We start from the raw sequence: 19,585 nt of genomic DNA, 5'->3' as shown, positions 1-19,585 counted from the left end.
CTGGCAGGGGTCTTTATGTAAAAATGAAAATTTCTAGGTCTAATTAGCTGTTAATTGAAAGGTGGGTGTCCATAGGAGGACAGCAGTTGCAGCAATCCTGGCCCAAATGTAATTTGTTTTTGAAGAGCAAAGAGAAGCACGGGGTTTTGTTGCCCAAGCCAGCAAAGTTGAAAAGATACCTCTTGCTTCTTGGGCTTGAATTTGTAAGGTTTGGACAATCTTGAGCTATCAAAATACTCAGTAATTGTTTTACTTTTAAGCATGTTTATTTTTATTTTATTTTTAAGCATGAATAGTCTAGTTATATTTCCAGATAGATCAAAAGCCAAGTTACTATTTTGTTGCATTACAGCAAAATTTGTAGAGCACCAGTAGGAAATGAGAAAGTAGTTTTTGTTGTTGACCCAGACTAACAATGAGACTTCAACTCCTTGACCCTAGGCGGCAAAAAAATCATGTTACTCTGAAGAAACTACGCTGGGATACCTGTGAGTGTGTCAGAGAAAACATTTAAGTCTGTGAATGTTTTGGGGAGAGGAAGGAGAAGGCAAAACACCGAATATCACTCATCTATGTGTATATATTCACCAGCCAGCATTTAACTCCACAAAGGTGGGAGTAAATCTACCTCCCCAAAAACTTTGAAGCTGGAGACAAAAACAAAATTGAAAACAAAAACAAACAAAACCCACCAAAACAAACAAAAACCCAAAACTAACCAACCAGCCAAAAAAAAACCCCACTGAACAAACTCCCACACAAAGAAAAAAAAAGGAGTTGGATGTAAAAAACTAAGTTGGATGTAGAAAGCTGTTTATGCTCAGAATATATTTCCTGAGTATAAACAGCTTTCTACATCCAACTTAGTGATCTTCTTTAAAACTGAGGAATTGTGGTGTGGAGAACTGATCCAACCTGGAGAAAGGAACAGACTTTGGAACAAGACGCCAGAAGTTTCTTCAACATAAATGAAGCCTGGCACATTGTTTTAATCACCAACACTTCACACATAAAAGGTAGTTTTTGTGGTTTGGTCTATGTCAATTTTTTGTCTTAAAGAATTGCTACACTGCTGCACACAAACCTGGCTTTACGCTTCTGGGCAAGATGAATCTTCAAATACCTAAGGAACTGCTTTTTTCTTTGCTCCATTTGTGAGTGCATTTTGTATATAGATATATGCATTTATCCTGGTACAGCTGCTGCAGTCATTCACAGCTGTAGAGCGACTGCTATCATGCATCCTGTCAAAGATAATTCAACAGAGCAGCACTCGCTCAGCACACGGCACTTCTTTTGGATATGAGGCTAGAAGAAATGACCTCACTTTCTGAAAAGTGCTTTCTCTGAAGAAAATGAGAGAAAATGCTTTGGCAGTGTCCTGTCATCTTTGCAACAGATTGTTTGTTTGTTTGTATTTTTTTTTAACTGGAGGTTATGGTTATATGATTTGAGAAAGTACTATTTAGACCCAACTAAATGTTTCATGTAAAATAGGTGCTCCCCTTTTTATTTGTTTATTAATATTTTAATGTAATTTTGAAAATTTTTTTTCATTTCAAATTGCATGTATTTAATACTTAGTTTCCTTTAATATTTAATTTATTAAATGGATTTTAAAAATTTATTTAAAATTTTATTTTTCTTTCAGTTGTTGGTTGATCTTGTAGGTTTGCCATTTCTTTTGGAGGCTGCATCCTTCGGTGGGTTGGTTTGGGTAAATATGAAGGGAGGTGAGGGGGCACTTCCCTTTCACCTCGTTCAGTTAAATGGGGACAGGCTTGGGTGTTCCTCTTTCTCGGGAACCCTGGGAATAGAGGGTGATATAATCTTTCCCACTTGCCATGATAGGAAAAATATCCCATACTGGTCTTTACCTTAAAGGCTAAACATGGCTGACAGAGCCCATATGGACACCTCCCTTCATACATGAGATTAATGATGGGAAAGCAGCTGCATGCTACATGTGTAAATCTAGTCTTCTGCACAAAAGAACCTGTCCTTAAATGAGATTCACCGCTTGGTCTCAGGAGTATGAACTGCAGACTCTTAAGCCAAATTGTTCTAGCATCTGCTTCAAATTCATCATTGCAAATGCTTTTTATTTAAAAGGTGGTGTGTGGTTTTCTAAAATAAAGGAGAAGCAAACTAGTGGTGTGTTTTTCCTCTCAGAATACTACTTTTATTTAATGGCTTCTGGAAAATGTAGCCCAGGAACAAATGCACAGAAGAGTTGTTTTGTTATACAGGGTTAACTACAAAGGGGAAAAAAACCAAAAACAAAATTTCTGCTTTACAGTTTAAGCTACTAAGTAGAGTTTCGTTCATACTAAATTCTGCATGTGAACTGTGGACCATGACAGCCTGAAGCTTTCAGCTTTGAAGAACTGGACATCCACTAGCAGCTTCTCCTGAGACAGAAATTACCAGTTAGGCTACTTGGAAAAACATCCCTGCTCCTGATATCCTCAGAAATTACGGCTTTAAAGAAGAACGCAATGATAAATGGTTTTGTATAAGAATTATCATTTTAATAAGATTCTAGCTCAACAGCTTGAATCTTTTTAGATTTCACATTTGCATAGTAAATTAAAACTGTTCTACTTTCTGACAAATCAAATCTGTTTAGATACTTGTTAATTCCTTTCACAGCTGAATGCTTTACCCATTCAAAAGCTTATAAACAGTTAATAGGTTTTCCCATAGTTTCCTTAAGTCAATGAGAGTTTGGTTACATTTTAGGGTTTGCCTCTTGTTAAATAAAGTCCTAATAAAATATTCTAGTATGTTTGTTTGGTTAACATTTTATAGGTTAGTCTTTCAGAGCAATAAAAAAAAAAACAGGCAGCAAGTGATTAGATCTTCCTCTCTAATTTCTCTTGTCTGGGTTATTGAAGAACAAAATTCTAAATATCTTAAACCAGCCCAACAAGGCATAACAAAGATTTTCATGTTCAGACTCAGTTGTTTATTAATTCTTATCTATAGTACATTGAGTGCTATAGCACTTCTAACAATCTAAAAGCAAGAAAATGGAGCTCTATCTCGCTCATTACAAGGTCTTTTAAAGCCTAATTGTCCAATTAAAAACTAACAGCTACATTATTTTTACATTTGACCCAATGACCAAACACCTGTGACCCACAGTACAGCACTTTCTATCTAACCAAAAACTACTACCTAAAACCAAGGAAAAGAAGGAACAAGAAGGAAGAAAAAAACCTCTACCCCAAAACCTCCATCTTGTCCCATACCCATTACTATATTCTAAAACCCCAAATTCTAAACCCTTGACCATGTGATATTACACACTTCAATTCAATCTACACACCAGTGATTCCAACTCCATCACTCGAATTTGGAAGCCTTCTCCAAGGCCTCGGGTCAAAAGCAGTGTTCCTATGAGGATCAGTGCCTGACAGCACAGAAAGTTCAAAACTCCCAGGCTTCAGGGTTCCAACAGGTTCAAGCATGTGTCTAATATCTCAGAAAACAACATTTTTCCTTGCTAGTCAAACATCTTAGGCAAATGGGCAATTGACTACATACCTATGTATTCTGACATTTTATACATTTGGCTGGTCAGTTCTGCACGTCAATCTCATGTTCTCAGGTTTTTATGGTCACCCATCTGGGTTCAAGGACAAGATACAGCTTCAGCTGAAAGGAGTTGATGAATTTCTGTAAGAGTGCTTCGCAATACAGCTTGTGGGGAATCTGCCCAGGTTATAGCTGGGAAAGTAGGATTTCTGGACTTAAGACAGCTCAGGCTGCAGAGGATGAACCATGCATCAACAAATCTGCTTCAAACACCACCGAAAGATGGATTTTTGTCATCGCCCTCCTTTCTTTTCCTACTGTTGTATTTTCATGTCTTGTCTGCCTTTCTCCCCACATTCCCAATCAACAAAATTGAAGACAGAGGTCTCCAGAAACTGATTTTTTTGGTGAATGTTCTCTCAGTGTTGGAGTGAAATACTTATAAACCTCTATCTACAATATATTTCTTACTCTAGCCTCACCTGAACCTGCCTGGAATACAGTAAAGCTGCTGTGTGAAGTTTTCTACAGCAAGGCCCTCAGTTTTTGCCACAGAGCAGTCACAAAGCTGCTTCAGTGCTGAATTAAGTGTCATTACTTGAAGTAGTTGACATCTCAAGTAGCTAGAGAGGTACTTGAGTGTTAATATGTGTAGGAAAAACTCAAATTAGTCTGGAAAGTACTGGTTCTCTTGACATGAATAGCCTCTTGTATAACACCTAATTATACACAAAATATAAGGGTGCAGAACAATAACCCACATCCATGAACGGTGCAAAGAATCATATCTCTACCAGTGACCTTTTTCCAAGACGCTTTACAAAGCCTGTACGTGCTTCACTAACACTGTAAGAAAAACATCTCCACCAATTCACTGTCTTTTAGGTGATGAAATAGTCATGACTTGGTGGCTTTCTGTCACCAAGCAAAACAAAGGAGAGACATTCCCTTTCCTGTCACCTTGAAGTAGAAAAAGATGATGAGAACAATGCATCCCTTCACTCTTGAAAGCTCAGATATCAATTTTAATTTTAATCATTAAGCTGAAACTCAGTGCTTGTTCTGAGGTTAGAGATTTTTCCTTTATGTTCCTTTTGGGGTGATTCCATCTCATTCTGGTACATCTTATTTTCCTGGTTTTAAGGTCCAGAGCTTTACAGCCATAATGTCTCTTGCTTTTTTAGTACACAAATGTAATGAAACTTCAAGTCCCTGTCTCTGGAACTATCAATTTTAATTCTCAAGGACTGTGAGTTCAGGACATTGGGAAAGGGCAAGGAGAGCAGGAAATGAATGGTGTCGTTGGCCCTGCAGAGAAGGTGAGACAATGGTGACCACAAGGCAATATCTCACTACTGAGCTCTGCCTCACCTGATGCAGCCAGTTCCTGAGACTCAAGACCAAGATTTTCTATGCCTCTCCAGGGTCATCCCAACTCCCTCATTAGCACATGAATCAAATGTTGAATATTTGTTTTGCTAGCTGCAGTGTGGTCTTCAGGGCTGTCTGCTCTCCTTTTTTAATGGACATTTATCACCTGATCAAAGTCATGACTACAACTACTTGCTGTATTTGCATTATTTTTTGGTCCATACATTTTAATTTAGGAACAAACCCCACTAATTGTTGTTCTTCTTTTTTGAAAGCAAGTTCAGTTCCCAGGATGAGTATAAAACTTGTCAGTCACTTGCTGTAGGTATACAGCACCCCACCCACACGGCTCTTCCAAGTCCTCAGTCTTCAATGGAATAAATTGTTTAACCCTGTTTATAATCAGTGCAATTCCTGGAGTATTTCCTAAAATTTGACTGGTTTAAGGTCACTTGGGGGTTTGGCTTTCCTCTCTGAGGTATTATAGAACGAAGTGTGAGAGCCTACCTCAATAAAAGTGTGCTGCAGCACCTCTGTGTTGGTGCTCAGGCAGGGGGGACCTGTGCCATTACCCATCTCCTGGAGTTTGGATCCCCCATGTCAGCATGGCTTGACACTCAGGGGCATTGAATCAAAGCCTTCCCAGTGACAGAGCAATGTCCACATTGCATGAATCCAGATAAAATTCAAGCTGTCCTTGGATTGTCCTGCTCTAACAGTAAAGCAAATCTTTCACTGTGGTTGATCTGATTCACATCTTCATCTATGCACTCCTGAATTGTGTGTTTGGAGCATTTATTTAAAAAAAAAAAAACATTTCATTTGCTTTTGGTGATTTGGTGGAGTTTGATTCCAGTTTCCTTCTGGTTGAATAACAAATGAAGTTTCAGCTCTTGTCTGCTGATCACACTTGGCAGAGCAGCAAGACCTAATTAGTTTCTAGAGCTCTGGCAGCACTACAGTGTAGAAATCACATCCCACAAGGGATTATTTTATTGGCTTTCTTGCTAACCTTTTTCTGTAGGAAGGCTTTTACATAACAGCTCGTCCATCAGGTGTCTGGGGTCAGCTGTCTGCTCCTGAAATGCTTGTTTTTCTCCTGTGACTGTAGAAGAGGAATAATTTAAGTCAGCCCTTGCTCAGTGGCTGTATTTGCACAGAAGTTGATAGGGACTTCTGGAGATCACCAGATTACACCTCCTGCTCAGAGCAAGGTCCCATTGGCCAGGGCCACATGTCCAGTCAGGCTTTGAGTATCTCGAAGGGTCTCCACAGACGTCTCTCAGCAACCTGTGTCAGGGTCTGACTACCCTCACAGAGAAAAATATTATCTTCTCTTTAAGTAGAATTCCTTGTATTTCAGTTTGTGCCCATGGCTCTATCTTTGCTACCCTCCCCCATCAGGCATTTAAGATGAGATTCCATGAGCTTTCTGTTCTCCAGGCTAGGCAATCTCAGCTCTTGCTCTCTCCTCACACAACAGCTCTCCAAATCTCATCTACTTCCCTGCACTCATTTCACTAGGTCCATGTCCCTCCTGTACTGGGGAGCCCAAAACTAGACCACTCCAGATGTGGCCTCACTGGTCCTGAGAAACATAGAAACAGAGTAAATTATTGAATGTCTGAGACCTCACTTTTGGGATTCTTGTTAATGAGTGTGATAGAAGCTACTGACACTGCAGTGGGAAACCAAGCTGTCTGTGGAGCATTTCTGCAAAGCAGTAGGGGTTGCAGTTTTATTTATTTCAGTGCTTCCCAAACAGTATTTTCTAAACACAGCTTCAAGCAGCTCAGGTGTTGTGTTCTCTGCCTCTGGCTCAGAGCCAGCTTTCCAAAAGGGCTGAGGTGAGGGAAGGCATGTTCTTCGATCAGCAGCTGGCCTCACCTCTTGGCAGCATCTTGGGTTTCTCTTTCTTTCCTGGAGGGATGCTGCAGGCTCGGGAGTGCCTTGTGGCTGCTGCCAGCTTGGATGGCCCCATGCTCCGGCACAGCAGGACAGGGGAGTCACAGGGAAGTGATGCAGACACTGAGCTGTCTGCACAGCCCAGGACAGAGTGGAGAGGCTGCTGGGCGTGAGGCTAAAATGGTTGTGATTTGTTTTCAGCTGTACTTGGAACAGTCCCCAATTGCTATCTTTGGACTCCCTCTGGGTGCTTCTACATATAAAAGCAATAAACCACTTTTGTTTTGGTTTGTTTTGGTTTGTTTTGCACACCATGGCCTGATATCCTCTCTATCATCTATCCCCAAGGAGTTTATGTTTACGTTCTCCATTAGTGACTCCTCCCTCCCCCACCCAGCAGGTTTATATTTATGCTCTCAGGGGTATTTTAGCTTAGCCTCGTTTGCTGAGTCTCACCCTGTCTATGGTGGCTTCTAAGATGGAGAAATTTAACTTTAATTTAGCTTTTAATTTTATTTGTGAAAGGAGAGACTGACAGTGGGGTTCAGTGCTTACACAGGAGCAGGAGCAAACAGTAAAGCCGATAGGAATCACAAGATCACAAGGAATCTGGTTCAGGGGCAGAGGAGGTCCTTCCCTTTGGAGGTTCATTCTACCAATGGTCTCAGTCTGCAGCCACAGAGGTGGGAAGTGTGTTCCCTCCGTGACAGGCAGGAGCAGAGGTGTTGAGGGACTGTTCCTTGCAAAGGATGACAGGGAGAGGGTGCACCTGATGTGGTCTGAGTAACACCCAGGCTGGGCAGACATGCACAAGGAGCAGAGGTGTGGGGTTGGGTTTCTTGTCAGGACTACCAACTACCAAGTCTCACAGAAGTGTTCAAGACCCAAACCAAGCTTTTGGCTCATACCTCCCAAATTCTTACCCACCTTTGCCTACCCAGCCCTTTCACTGACTGAAGCCAAAAGCAACCTGGCTGCTGAGGTGTGTGAATACTGTGCTGTTCTGGCCCTTGTGCTGAGAGAGACTTCAGTAAGGTATTAGCTGTTTTATGGTTAACCATTTCACTCTGAACCATTTGGTCCTTTCCTGGACCTTCAGGCAAAGACCTGGGACAGGTCCTGAACTTCCAGACCAGGATGAATTGGAGTGGGGGCCATCAGTGGGGTGGGTTAGTGCAGCTCTGTTGAGTTCAGTTGTGGATGGCGTAGTGCTGAGGGAACTCCTTCTGTAGGCTCACCCAGTAACTTTTATTCTTTTGTTTATATAAATGTATGCACATTTCATGCTTCATCTTTCCTCTGCTGTGTCACAGAGCCACAAGCAGCCACCAGTGGCACAAAGTCTTATACAACATCCTCTATTTTTAATAACATGAGGTTCATTAGGGATTGCAGGCATCACAGTACATTGGTTCAGACATGATCTCTTCCACATTTCCTTTTCCTCGGCGAAGAGCTGAGGTTTCTTTCCATTAGTTTGCATGCCTTTGATTGAGACCACACCTCGTGGACAGCAGACGTTCCACTCTGGCTTGAGTGCCAAAAGATTTAATGGAAGATCAAAAAAGTGATGCTTGTTCTGGCTCCCAGCAGATGGACCACATGTGTTCAGGACAGTTTCCCTATGGAGGCAGCCAGTGGCTGTCCCCGTTCAATCCCTCCATCCTGGCATTCCCTTTGACCACAAAACACAGGGTTGGACACAAAAAACAATATTGCTGTGGTAAGCAAGGATGAGGAATCTTCTAGAAGTTCCTTCTCTTTGATTTTTCAAAGACAATTTGTAGTTCATAATGAAGTAAGAAGGTTGTAAGAATAATAGTTAATTTAGAAATGTAGCACTGAATATGCAAGGTCATTTTTGTCATCATGGATCCAACAAGTACAGCAGGGGCAAAGCCACCCTTCCCTGTGCTCCTCCCAGCTTCAGAAGAGCAAAACATCTATGAGGAATGGTGCTGGCAGGAATTTAGCTTTGTGAAAACAGAGAGCAAGAGATATGAGCAAGAAATCTGCTGAGAACAAGTTGTTATTTTTTAGATTTGACAAATTGACTCCTTCATGTTCTCTCTGGGAATATCCTTTGGCATCCATCTCCATGGCTGTTTTTCAGATTCACACTCCATACAAAGATGGTCCAGCTTCAGTACCCACAAGTTCCCCAAAGCTCAGCATTGCCAGGGTCCATGGCTTTCACACTGTTCCTCTTTCCATAAAAGCCCTCTGTTTATTTCTCTGGCCACACATTTGTGTTTTAAGACCTTGTGGTTTATGACCAGCCAGGATTAAAGCCAGTAACATTTCCAGCATTGCTGCTTTGCCTTCATGTGTATCTCAAAATATGGAGGGAACATCTGCCAAAGGAACTAGAGGATTTATATGGAGACAAGCTGGCTTGCATGGTGTAATCACGACCTACAGCAAAGAGTCTTGGAAAACTTCAGGAACAGGGTCCAAAATAAAGCTCATTGAAGGACTGCAAAAGCGACCTAATTTCACATGCAGTTCTGCAGCAGTTAAAACTTTCCAGACTGGTGTGAGGCACTGTCTTCTACATGGATGGTCTTCTCTCCTACATGGGATGCTGGAGAGGAGAAGGAGGGAGAAGTCATCACATCCTCAGTGGGTGAAGAAGGACTCGGTACTGCTGCAGCTCTGCAGCCTGGGAAGGACTGGCTCCAAGGTGGGACCCGAGGTGCCACCTCCCCCAGCACCACTACTGCTGCCAAACAGGGCTGAGGGAGGGACCTTCCTTCTAGGTTACCTTGTATTTCAGAATGAAATTTCCCAGCAGAAAGGGAAGAAAGGAAGGAAATTCTATTTTCCTATAAAAGGATTCCCTGCCTGTATCCTGTGTGTGGCATGTGACTGGGATGGTAACAGGGCAGGAGGGGGAGAATCCTATAAAGTGTATTACAGAGTGGGAGGCTCTTATCTCCAGCCTTCAGACATACCCCTGGAGCTGTTCTGAAGAGAAAGACAAAGAGAAGAAAGCACTCCGATCACATCGACACAACTCCATTCCTTCAGCAAGCTATAGAGATATTTTTATTTTATAGTCATTTGAACAGCGGAGAGTTTGGCAATAGTGACAACCTCTGAAGCGTGCACTCTGCATTTGTGTGCATGTGTGTGTTTCCAGCTTGGCTCAGACTAGATGTCTTGGAAGATCTACCACCATGCTCCTTTTAAACAAAGCAGCAAATTGGAATACCTGTCCCATGGGCAGGATCCTATCTTGACACCTACAACCTGGAAGCGCAGGGTGGGTGACCCAAACTGGAGGGGTTATTACCAAGCATTGGACTGCAAAGAACCACTGATACCTTTCAGCCAACAGACAGCAAAGCTTTGTTAAGCTGCCAGGGTGACATGGACTTCTTTCTCACCATTGCTGTTTATTCTTTTCTTTTCTTTTTACTTCTCAGTAAAAAATCACTGAGGTCAGACCTTCAGCTGGCCATGACAATATTGGCACAAACAGTGCTCAGCAGATTTACATTTGCTGAGAACCAGCAAAGACTGGAATAGTTCATCTGGATTCCAGTCATATAAACAGGTCAGGTCATTCCTAAAGCTGCTGGAATGTGTTGTCCTGGGGCTTATTTTCCATATATAGTTATTTTTATATAGCAACATACTCCCTAAGAGTATTACATTTATGTTTTTATGTAATACACACACCTATTTCTAGTAATACTGTTGACTAACTATGCTCCAAGTCTTCGCTGCTTTCCCCTTGACACCGCAGCATAAATAAACTTTTGATGGGATTTTTTTCAAAGGATCTGGCAGCGGGTCTTGCTTTCCCACTGAAGTTAGTGAAGCTGGCTTTTGGCTGGTGAGAAAAAGCACCAAACATGCCTGTAACTTGCTAATTCAGTCATACACGTAATTTGACTAGTTGGACAACCCCTTGAGCAGCTGGTACCCTGCCAAATAAGCCAAATTGAATCTCTCAATACAAAGCAGGGGTAGTTCCCTCTGCTCATCGAGACAGGACCTTGATCCTCACAAGGCTGAATTGAGACACTGTGAGGAACACAGAACCCTCACAAATTGCTTCCAGGACTTATGGGGAAGCAAAAGACGAGAAGAAAGCAGAAATTGCCTATGTTGGTGTCCCAAGGAAGCTCAGTAAACTGGGAAAGGACGCTGCAGAGTGACAGCCCTGGGCAGCTGAGGCAGCTGTATGCCAGGCTGGACTGCTGAACTGGTTCTTTGCTGGAACAACTGAGCTACCCTAATAAATTCCTTGTGTAAAAAAATTTATATCTATAAATCATGCCTTAGGAAGAGCAGTGCAGCTGCAAATAGGGCTGGATGTGGCCAAAGGAAATGCTCTAGAGCTCTATAACCCGACAATGAGCCACGGTGACTCTTTGCAAAGGGTGACTGAACATGTGCGTGTGTGTGTGTGTGCAGATGTACGTGGAGGTGTACACACAACTACAGCTCCATCATCCTGCTGCCCAGCGTGGGGATCCGGGCTGGCTGGGCAGGGGGGGAGGCCCCGCCGCTACACAATCATGAACTGGCAGACGTAGGGCAGATGCTCTCGGCACCTCTTGTCGAACCACTTGCCAATGGCGGTCCCCGACAAAGCTGCACAGTTTTCCAGCTTGCCACCATCGGGCTGGGTGGTGATTTCAGTCTCCCAGTTCTTGTAGCGGATGGGGCTGCCCGTCATGTCGACCCACTTGCCCTCTGCAGCCATGTCATTGAGGCCTAGCCAGATCTCAGCCTCCGAGCCAATGCTCTTGCGCATGTAGTCGTAGAGGGCATCGTTCTCCTCCCCGTTCTGGGGCGTGCTGAGCGTGCCGCCCTGAGAGATGCAATTTTCGCTGGCCTCGTGGTATGTCTTGGTCTCCGAAAATGCCAGAAAGCATTTTAGGTGAATTTTGGTGCCTTTCAGGCAAACTGAGAGGTTACCACATGAACAGAATAAAAAGACAGAAAAAGAATTTGGTTTAAAAATGGTGTCCAGGAAGAGGCAGCAGCAGCAAACCCAGCAGCCAAACTACAAACTTAATTTCTTAGGCTGCACAGTGATCCTTGGTAGCATGGAATTCCAAGGGCCCCTCTCTCTCCTGTGCAGGCTGGAACACAGTCACAGGGACGTGTCCTCCTTCTCTGCAAATCATTGGGTGAAATGGATTTTCAGGATGCCTGTGCCACCCTTCTGCTGCTGGAGCAGAAGCACAACATGTTCCTCCTGCCCCTTCCCCTGGCCTTCTCTTCCCCAGCCAATGCTACTCATTGTCTGATGAATTTGTTGGAAATATGGTTTGTCATGGGCACTGCTGAGTGTTGGAGTGTTTTGGGAAAAAGCTTGCCTGCCAATTAAATCATCTTAATTATGCAAGATGAAAAAAATGCCTTTTTTAATTAGCTTTGATCAGAAATGTCGCACTTGCATAGCTTGAGGTCTTCAGAGGAAATTTCTGCTTGCCACTGATTTTGGTGTTAAGGATATCAATTTATTTTGTTTTTCTTTAAGTTCTAAACCTTAAGAGTGCAGGGTACTGTAGCCAAACAATACCTAATCAGAGCCATACATTAATATCCAAACCAATTACTTCTCAATGAATGGGAGCTTGGAAATAAAGCCTTGATTTTGCTTGTGTTCCTTTTCTTTTAGGGAGAAAATTCTCCTTAATTTGCATTTTCATCTCATTTCTGCTTCATGTTTTGCAAATCATACTCCTGATGTCAGTGGAGTTTGCACAGAATAACTACGGAGCATGCCTGGAAGATGGACATTTTTAGACTGTCCTCTGTGTATGTTTAATGAAGCAGGACTGACCTACAGTGCAGTTCCCTGGGCAATACCATGGCGTGGTAACAGGTCACCAGTTCCACTGAGGTTCAGGCAAAAGACTAAGCTGCATTTGATTAAAGCACAGACTAATCCAAATCTCATTCTTCGACCTCATAAAGGAAAATTAACATCTGGCTTAGCATTGAAGAAATATCCAAACGAGAAGCACATAAAGAGCGGGCCCCCACACTGCATAACTCCTGTCATTAACTGCCCAAGGTGGTTCACCAGCCCAGAGGTACTGCAGACACCCACACTCTGTTTTGATCCACCAACTTCTCCCTACTGTGAGCTTATTGCTGTGGCGTGCTCTCTCATCAAAACATGTGGAGCAATTGCAGCCACTCTTTATGAGCAGCTCCTCTCCCAAAGTAAAAGTCATATGTTCTTTAGCAAGCCCTTTACCTGTCTGGAGTGCTTGTTTTTCCTTCAGTAGAGTAACCTCCTGAGAGATGTTGTCAATCATGGCCTTCAGGTCTTCAATCATTTTGAGGCTCACACCATCTGTTGGAGAAATCAAAGAAAGAGCACAAACATTGGTGGCATCCCAGGGGAGGCAACCAAATCTGTTCCTATCATTAAAACTCCATGTTTCTTTGCCTTCAGGGAAGGATAAACAAAAATAATCCATTAAGTCAGCACCTGTGTCCCCTTGCACATCCATCAGAGTGAGTGTTTGCTTGCCAGCCTGGTTCCACTATCAATAATAACTTTGTTTTCCTGGTTCAGGTTTTGGGGCTGTACACTCCATGCATCTTCCAGCTGCAGGGGTCACCCTTTGGCTTGCCATGGTAGTGCTGGGGAGTAGATGACATATATGAGCATTGCAAGGTGCAGAGCAGTCATCTGGGGTGGTGCTGCATTGGAGTAGAGCTCCCAAAATGCAGGAGGACACCATCTGATGCTGCCCTACCTGAACAAAAGTCCTGACATACACAAATGTTTTGTGGGTAACTTGAAGCTAATGATGAACAGGATTTATTTTTTTCTGATTCTTCAAAAACATCCCCTTTCTCTCTCTAGTCACAGCACCCCCTCCTGGCTTCCCTTAAACACCCTAACACATGATGTCCTCTGTATGCTCTCCTGGCTGCACCCACCTGTCTGCTGTCATTGGTGGGTTGGTAGGAAAGCATTTTGCTCACCAGGCTGATGCTCAGCAGGAAGGGGCTGGAAGGGCTGCAGATCCTACCTCTACTAGATCTGCCACTGCACCACCAGCCACCAGCCTCTGCCCACCAACCACATCATCCTTTGGACCATCACCACTGCCTCTGCCTCATCTCTACCTTCACCACCCCCAGTGCAGGTACCCAAACACTTCCAGAGCTGCTTTCCTGCTGTGAGAAGACACCTCTTTGTCTGGAAAGCTGGCTCTTAAAACCTACATCTTGCTAGGTGTGTTGCTTCTGCAACAGCTCCAACCAGTTATTTATCAGTACCTGGATTTCTCCTAGACAGGAGCAAAGGGACCATTTACACCTTGAAGGTGGTGGGAGATTGGACACTGAGGAGGCACTTGTATGCATCTAGGAGTTCCCATGCTGAAAGCATCTAGTAATTCTCATGGGGTGAAAGAAAAGGGGTGAAAGTTTGTCCATGAATGCAGTAGGAGGGGCTTCCTTGAGGGCCAAGGAGCTGAGGCACCACGCAGGCAAGAACAGAAGCAGCTTGGATGCAGACCAAAACCACCAATCCAAGATTACATAGTGCCATGAATATGAAAAGCCAGACACATCAGGAGGAGGGCATTAAGCTGCCTTACTCATTGCTCAATTAACTTTAATGGAGTCACTTAACACTGAGGCAATAGGTATTATTTTGCTGCCTTTGATGAAAACACTTTGTGGGAAATGGCTAATTGGTCATGTGGTTTTTTTTCCATGCAAGCCTGTCTTGCAGCAGAACAAATGTTTTAAGATTTAAGTAACATCCAAAGGCCATGGCAAGACACTGCCAATGAGTCTTGCTGGGGAAGCTCCTTATGGTGTTCCAGGTGGGTTTGATGGTGGGTTCTCAACTCGAGGGTCCCTGCCATGAAAGGTGACATGTCTCCTTGATAACTGCCTAAGAACCCTGTCCCTTTTCAGTACCTCATTTCCAAATCCTGGGCCACAAGATGTTCCTACAGCAGTTCATTCACTGGGATGTCTCACAGAGAACCAGGACTGGTTGAGTCACCCTTCAGCTATAAAGTGAGGACCATGGCTACATCAACAGACATTGCATTGTCTATTTGATTGCCATGGGCTTTTGTCTCAGTGCTGTCATTTCCTCAAGGCTCACCTCCTGAAGCCTGGGATCAAGCCTGTTTACAGTCTGGGTTTTCTGTGATGGAAGCCATCATATGGGATGCTGATGTTTCCGTGTGGGCTGGAGTGGGTCCTTGCACAGGACCCTGAGCAGCAGGATTAAGTGTGGGCAGAGGCAAGATCAAAAGGAGACTCACAGAATTGTGGGTCACAATAGTTTGTTGGTTTGAAAGCCTGGTCAGGAATGTATTTAAAGCTGCAAATGGGAACTCTCACCCATTCTAATTATATGCCAAATAACAACCAAATCCCTCTATACTTAATTTTAATGTTTTAATTATTCCTGTATAAAATTTGGATATATCTTATATATATTATATATATTATATATATATATATATATATATATATATATATATATATATATATATATATATAATTTATATCTTATATATATCTTAGCTTTGCCTGGAGATCCAAACAGCCTTCTGTTCCCTAGAGGAATGAGCATTGCTCTGGTTCACAATGTCTGTCATCAAAACTCTCTGGCATTTCTTCTGACACTGGTAATTTCCTCAAAGGTACTAAGTGGAACGGTCAGGTCCCCAATATTGCAATCTCCCTGGATCAAAGGACAAGACTGAATGCATCTGCATTGGATTTATAGCAGTGTAGTAGGTGGTACCAGGCAAGAAGCCCAAATGAGTCCCTATCCACTGAATTAAGCATCCAGACTCCGACTTCTGTCTCCAGTTACCTTAGAAATAGATGTGAGAACTATGCAGAGATGCTCCCTTCCCTGATCCCAGCACCCCATCACAGCTGTGACCAACGGGAGCCCTCCCAGGCCAGACGCCTGCACCCCCAAGCCATGGGGTGTAAACGCTGCCCAGGCAGGGATGCCAGTGCCTGCTTCCCCTGGGCATTCTTTCAGATGAGACCTCCAGAGCTGCCAGACAAGGACACCCCAAGACATTGGGGCTTGGGCAGAGTTTGCTGTGCTACTGCATTTGGAACTGCATTTGGAACTGGGGTGTAATCTGAGGGGGAAAAACACAACAGCAGGCAAAGTGAATGTGCTGTCTCAGCATTTTCTAAATACTGTGGTTTGGCTTTTTCATGTTGAAATAGCATCATTTTTCATTCTGAAGCAGATCCAAACATAAGCAATAACTACCAAAAAAAGGAAAAAAAAATTTAAAAAACCCAAACCAAAACATAAAAAGCTTGGCTTAAATCAGTGCTTTCTTTCCTAACATTTGTGGTTTGGTTGCATAGAATTAAAAAAAAAAAAATCCAGCCAAACACCTCAGCCCTCCAGTGAGTTTGCCCTGCCTGACCATCCCAGACAAAGTGCAGGGGTGGAAACAGGATGGGGGTACTGGACGCCTGGATGAGGATGAGATGGGGCCATCCTACCATTGTTCAGAGCAGAAGTGGCTGAGCCCTGGCCCCTGTGGTGGCTGGGAAGGCAGGCTTGGATGTAGAGAGGGGCTGGAGGCAAAGAGGAGCTTCATACGGGATTTTTACTGCTTTTCTCCCTCTTTTCCTACCCTCTGGCATTGGTAAAAAGCTGAAAAATATTAACCAAGAAATACAGGAAGTTTCCAGTAAAGGCAGGACATCTGATCTCCTATGGAGCTGGATGGGACTGATCAAAACTGCTGGGTTTTCCCCTTTCTCCACAGAAAATATGACCTCTCCTTTGAAAAGAAATTCTGACTAAAACCTGCCACCAGCTGGTCCAGATGGCTTGATTTTCAGGACACCCCCTGAAAACTCAAAAGTTTTGAAAGCATTGCCAAATTTTCCTGGCAAAAAGGTGATTTCCCCCCCCCCACTTTCTTGTCACTAATTGATTACAAACAGCAGTTGCAATGACACCTAGAGAAAACCGGGATTTCTCTAAGAAATGTGTCTCTCCTGGCATCTCCAGTGAGTGCAATTTTTTTTGCTCTGTTATTCCATGTCTTGCAGAATAAGATGTGGAATAAGCAGCTAAGTTTGTGAATTCACAGAAGGATCTAATGGGAGAAAAGGCAAACATTTCTCAAGGATGAAAATCTGACAAAAATAGCAACTGGGTGAGCATAGACAACAGCCTGGCCAACTGAATTCCAGGGATGCTTCTTCCTTGCTCCCCACTTCGTTCCAAGCAGGAAAGCGCCTGCCAGAAGCGGTCCAAGCCCAGGCGGCTGCGGTCGGACACAGCAGGCAGGTAGGCACGCTCACATGCCTCACCTCACCTGCCTTCTCCTATACTTACCATGCATTGGGTCAGAGGGACAAAGGATGGGACGGTAGGAAAACAGGACAAGAACAAGAGAAACAAACCCACTGGGGAATAAAAAACCCAGGCACCTTTGTGTATGCACTGCTGTCTGGCAAGCCTGAGTAGTCAGAGCTCGTGTCCGGTGTGAAATACACCCGAGACCAGTGGTTTTAAATGAAGAAGCCTGTTGATGTTTAATGGCTTCGATATTTTCTGCCTGCTCTTATCTCCAAAATTGTCTGTCATCTGTAAGTGTACTTGCTTCTGAAAAATGAATGAGAAGGGGTAAGGGGGTTATAGGAATGGAAAGTTTATTAGAGGAAAAGCTTGGGATGAACCTTAGAGGGAACACGGAAAATGCTTTCATTCTGAAATTCAGACCAAGCTGTCCCAAGAAATTTATTCAAGGTAGGAACCCACCAAAACCGTTTCAATACCCTCGCTATTTTATAGAAGATCTGCACAATCGTTCCCACGGAGAGGGAGGGGGTAGGAAGACACTTTATTGAGTTTTTAGATACTTTTTATGACGTTTCAGTAAAGCACTGTTAAATGCCCAAAATGGGTCGGCTGATTGCAACCCCCCCAAGCCCTGCAAATCTCCCTTGCAGGGAAGCTGCCGCTGCCCCTTACCTTTCTTGGAAGCCGCCAGTTTTTGCCGGGCTTTGCCGTTCTGCTGACCGGAGACCTGGGCGAGGGAAAGGAGGCAGAGGAGCAGGCAGGCTCCCCGGAGCGCCATACCGCTGCCGTCTGGTCCGAGCAGTGGCTCTGCCCTCACACAGCCGCCTGGACAGGGGCTGGAGCCAGCAATGGCTGTCCCAGAAAGCTTCCCGCTGAGCCCGGGCCAGCGGCAGCCTCCCGGCCCCGGGGGCCCTCCGGCCGCTCCGGCCAAGGCTGAAAACCTCCCAGAGGGGTTGTTGCAGTTCTTAGTACTCTGCTTGTTTTTGTAAAAAAAAAAAAAAAAAAAGAAAGAAAAAAAGAGAAAAATACCCCCCCCCCCCAAAACAAAATTAAAAAAAAAAAGAGAGAGAGAGGGAAAAAAAGAATGAATGTACCGACAGTTTGCTAAGCTAAACATAAAGAAAGGTTGGGAATACAGCTGGAACGATTTCCTGTGACTTTTAGCACAATGCCACGAGTTTGATCTCGTGTGTCAGCGATGACAACAGCAACGTGAGGTGTGAAACAGCGCTTGGGTGGCTGAGGGAGCAGAGGGGGCCACCTCTCCCCCGTCCCTCAGCAGGGATGCCCATAAGGGACGTGCCGGCACCAACAGAGGCAGAGGGAGCGGGTGGGGGGCTGAGCACCCCGGTTCCTTACTCAGGGTGTAGGGTGGCTCTTACCCCTCTAAAAAGCAGTTCCACTGTGGCTTTGGTAGAGTTGTCCAGCTATCATTGTTTCTCCATGGGATCTCCAGTGGAACTTAGATTCCACAAAAAGCCATTCTCCCCGAGACCCACTTGCACGTGCCCAGCCTGACTTCTTGGACCAGCTGGGCTGTGCTGAGCAGCTCTGCAACCTAAACCAAGACCACTTTCTATTTTTCTGAGTGGTGTGGCTGTTCAGCAGCTGTAGCACAAGCAGATAAGTCCTTCCTGCAGGAGGAACAGCAGCAGTTTGAACAAGTGGAGGAAATTAATGTAGAGGTAAGAGAGGAGGGATGGGCATTTTGAAGAACAAAGTGCTCCAAACATCAGTCTTTAACCTTAAAACTTTTTTGATAATTTAAGGCAAGATGTCACCCAGCATAATGTGAACCTCTGGAGCTGTAGGAGCATAAAAGGTCCGAGATAAACAGGGATGTGACTGGAAAAAGAGCTGCCATTGAGTTAGTTTGGCAACCACAGTGTTACCCTGCCTCACACTTCTGCTGAAAAAGGAAAATCCTGCCCTGATGTCTTGCCTGAACAGAGAGCTCTCTTGCAGTCCAAGCTTTTGAAGCATAGGAGGAACAGTTTGATTTTTGCTGCCCTCTATCACATGTACCAAGCCTCACTCAAATTTAAACTGGAAAATACGCATTTTAGGGATTTAATGTTCTCCTGCCTGGACTATCACAAAATGGGATGGATGGAGCCCAAGAGATGCCAGACACCTGCATACACATATATGTTTACTTTCCTTAACACTCAAAAGTACTTTTGGTAGGTAACTCCCAGTTTTCCTTGGTTCCAGATGTTCGTCTGCCTTTGCTTTGATTAATGTGCTGCCAAGCTGGAGCAAAAACCAGAATGCTCCCTTTACTGCTGCCCATGAAACAGATTGCTGTGGTGTGGAGTCTGACAGCAATTCCTACCCTCAGATTTCCAATCTTGGCCCAACCACAGTGTTGCCCAGCTGAAACAAGAAGGGTAGGCTGGCTTTCCATTAGTCCCTGAAGAACAGATCTGCACCAAGGGGACCCCTCCCTGCACCATCCAGCAG

The 19,585-nt window shown here is 44.1% G+C and overlaps 1 protein-coding gene across 1 annotated transcript; it reads right to left on the bottom strand.

Annotated features, from left to right (window-relative positions):
• Positions 1 to 9,841: 9,841 nt before the first annotated feature.
• CLEC3B (C-type lectin domain family 3 member B) lies at positions 9,842 to 19,579 on the bottom strand. Its single transcript, XM_014889658.2, has 3 exons — positions 17,795 to 19,579; positions 13,043 to 13,141; positions 9,842 to 11,736 (listed from the first exon to the last, which is right to left on the bottom strand). Exons 1-3 carry the CDS (start codon positions 18,237 to 18,239, stop codon positions 11,336 to 11,338), a joined length of 945 nt encoding a protein of 314 aa, XP_014745144.2. The 5' UTR covers positions 18,240 to 19,579; the 3' UTR covers positions 9,842 to 11,335.
• Between the last annotated feature and the right edge of the window lie 6 nt (positions 19,580 to 19,585).

Source organism: Sturnus vulgaris, chromosome 1, assembly GCF_052056855.1.
Source record: "Sturnus vulgaris isolate bStuVul1 chromosome 1, bStuVul1.hap1, whole genome shotgun sequence".
NCBI classification, from domain to species: Eukaryota; Metazoa; Chordata; class Aves; order Passeriformes; family Sturnidae; genus Sturnus; species Sturnus vulgaris.
Note: the sequence above shows the minus strand (reverse complement) of the source record. Positions and strands in the feature narration are given on the sequence as shown.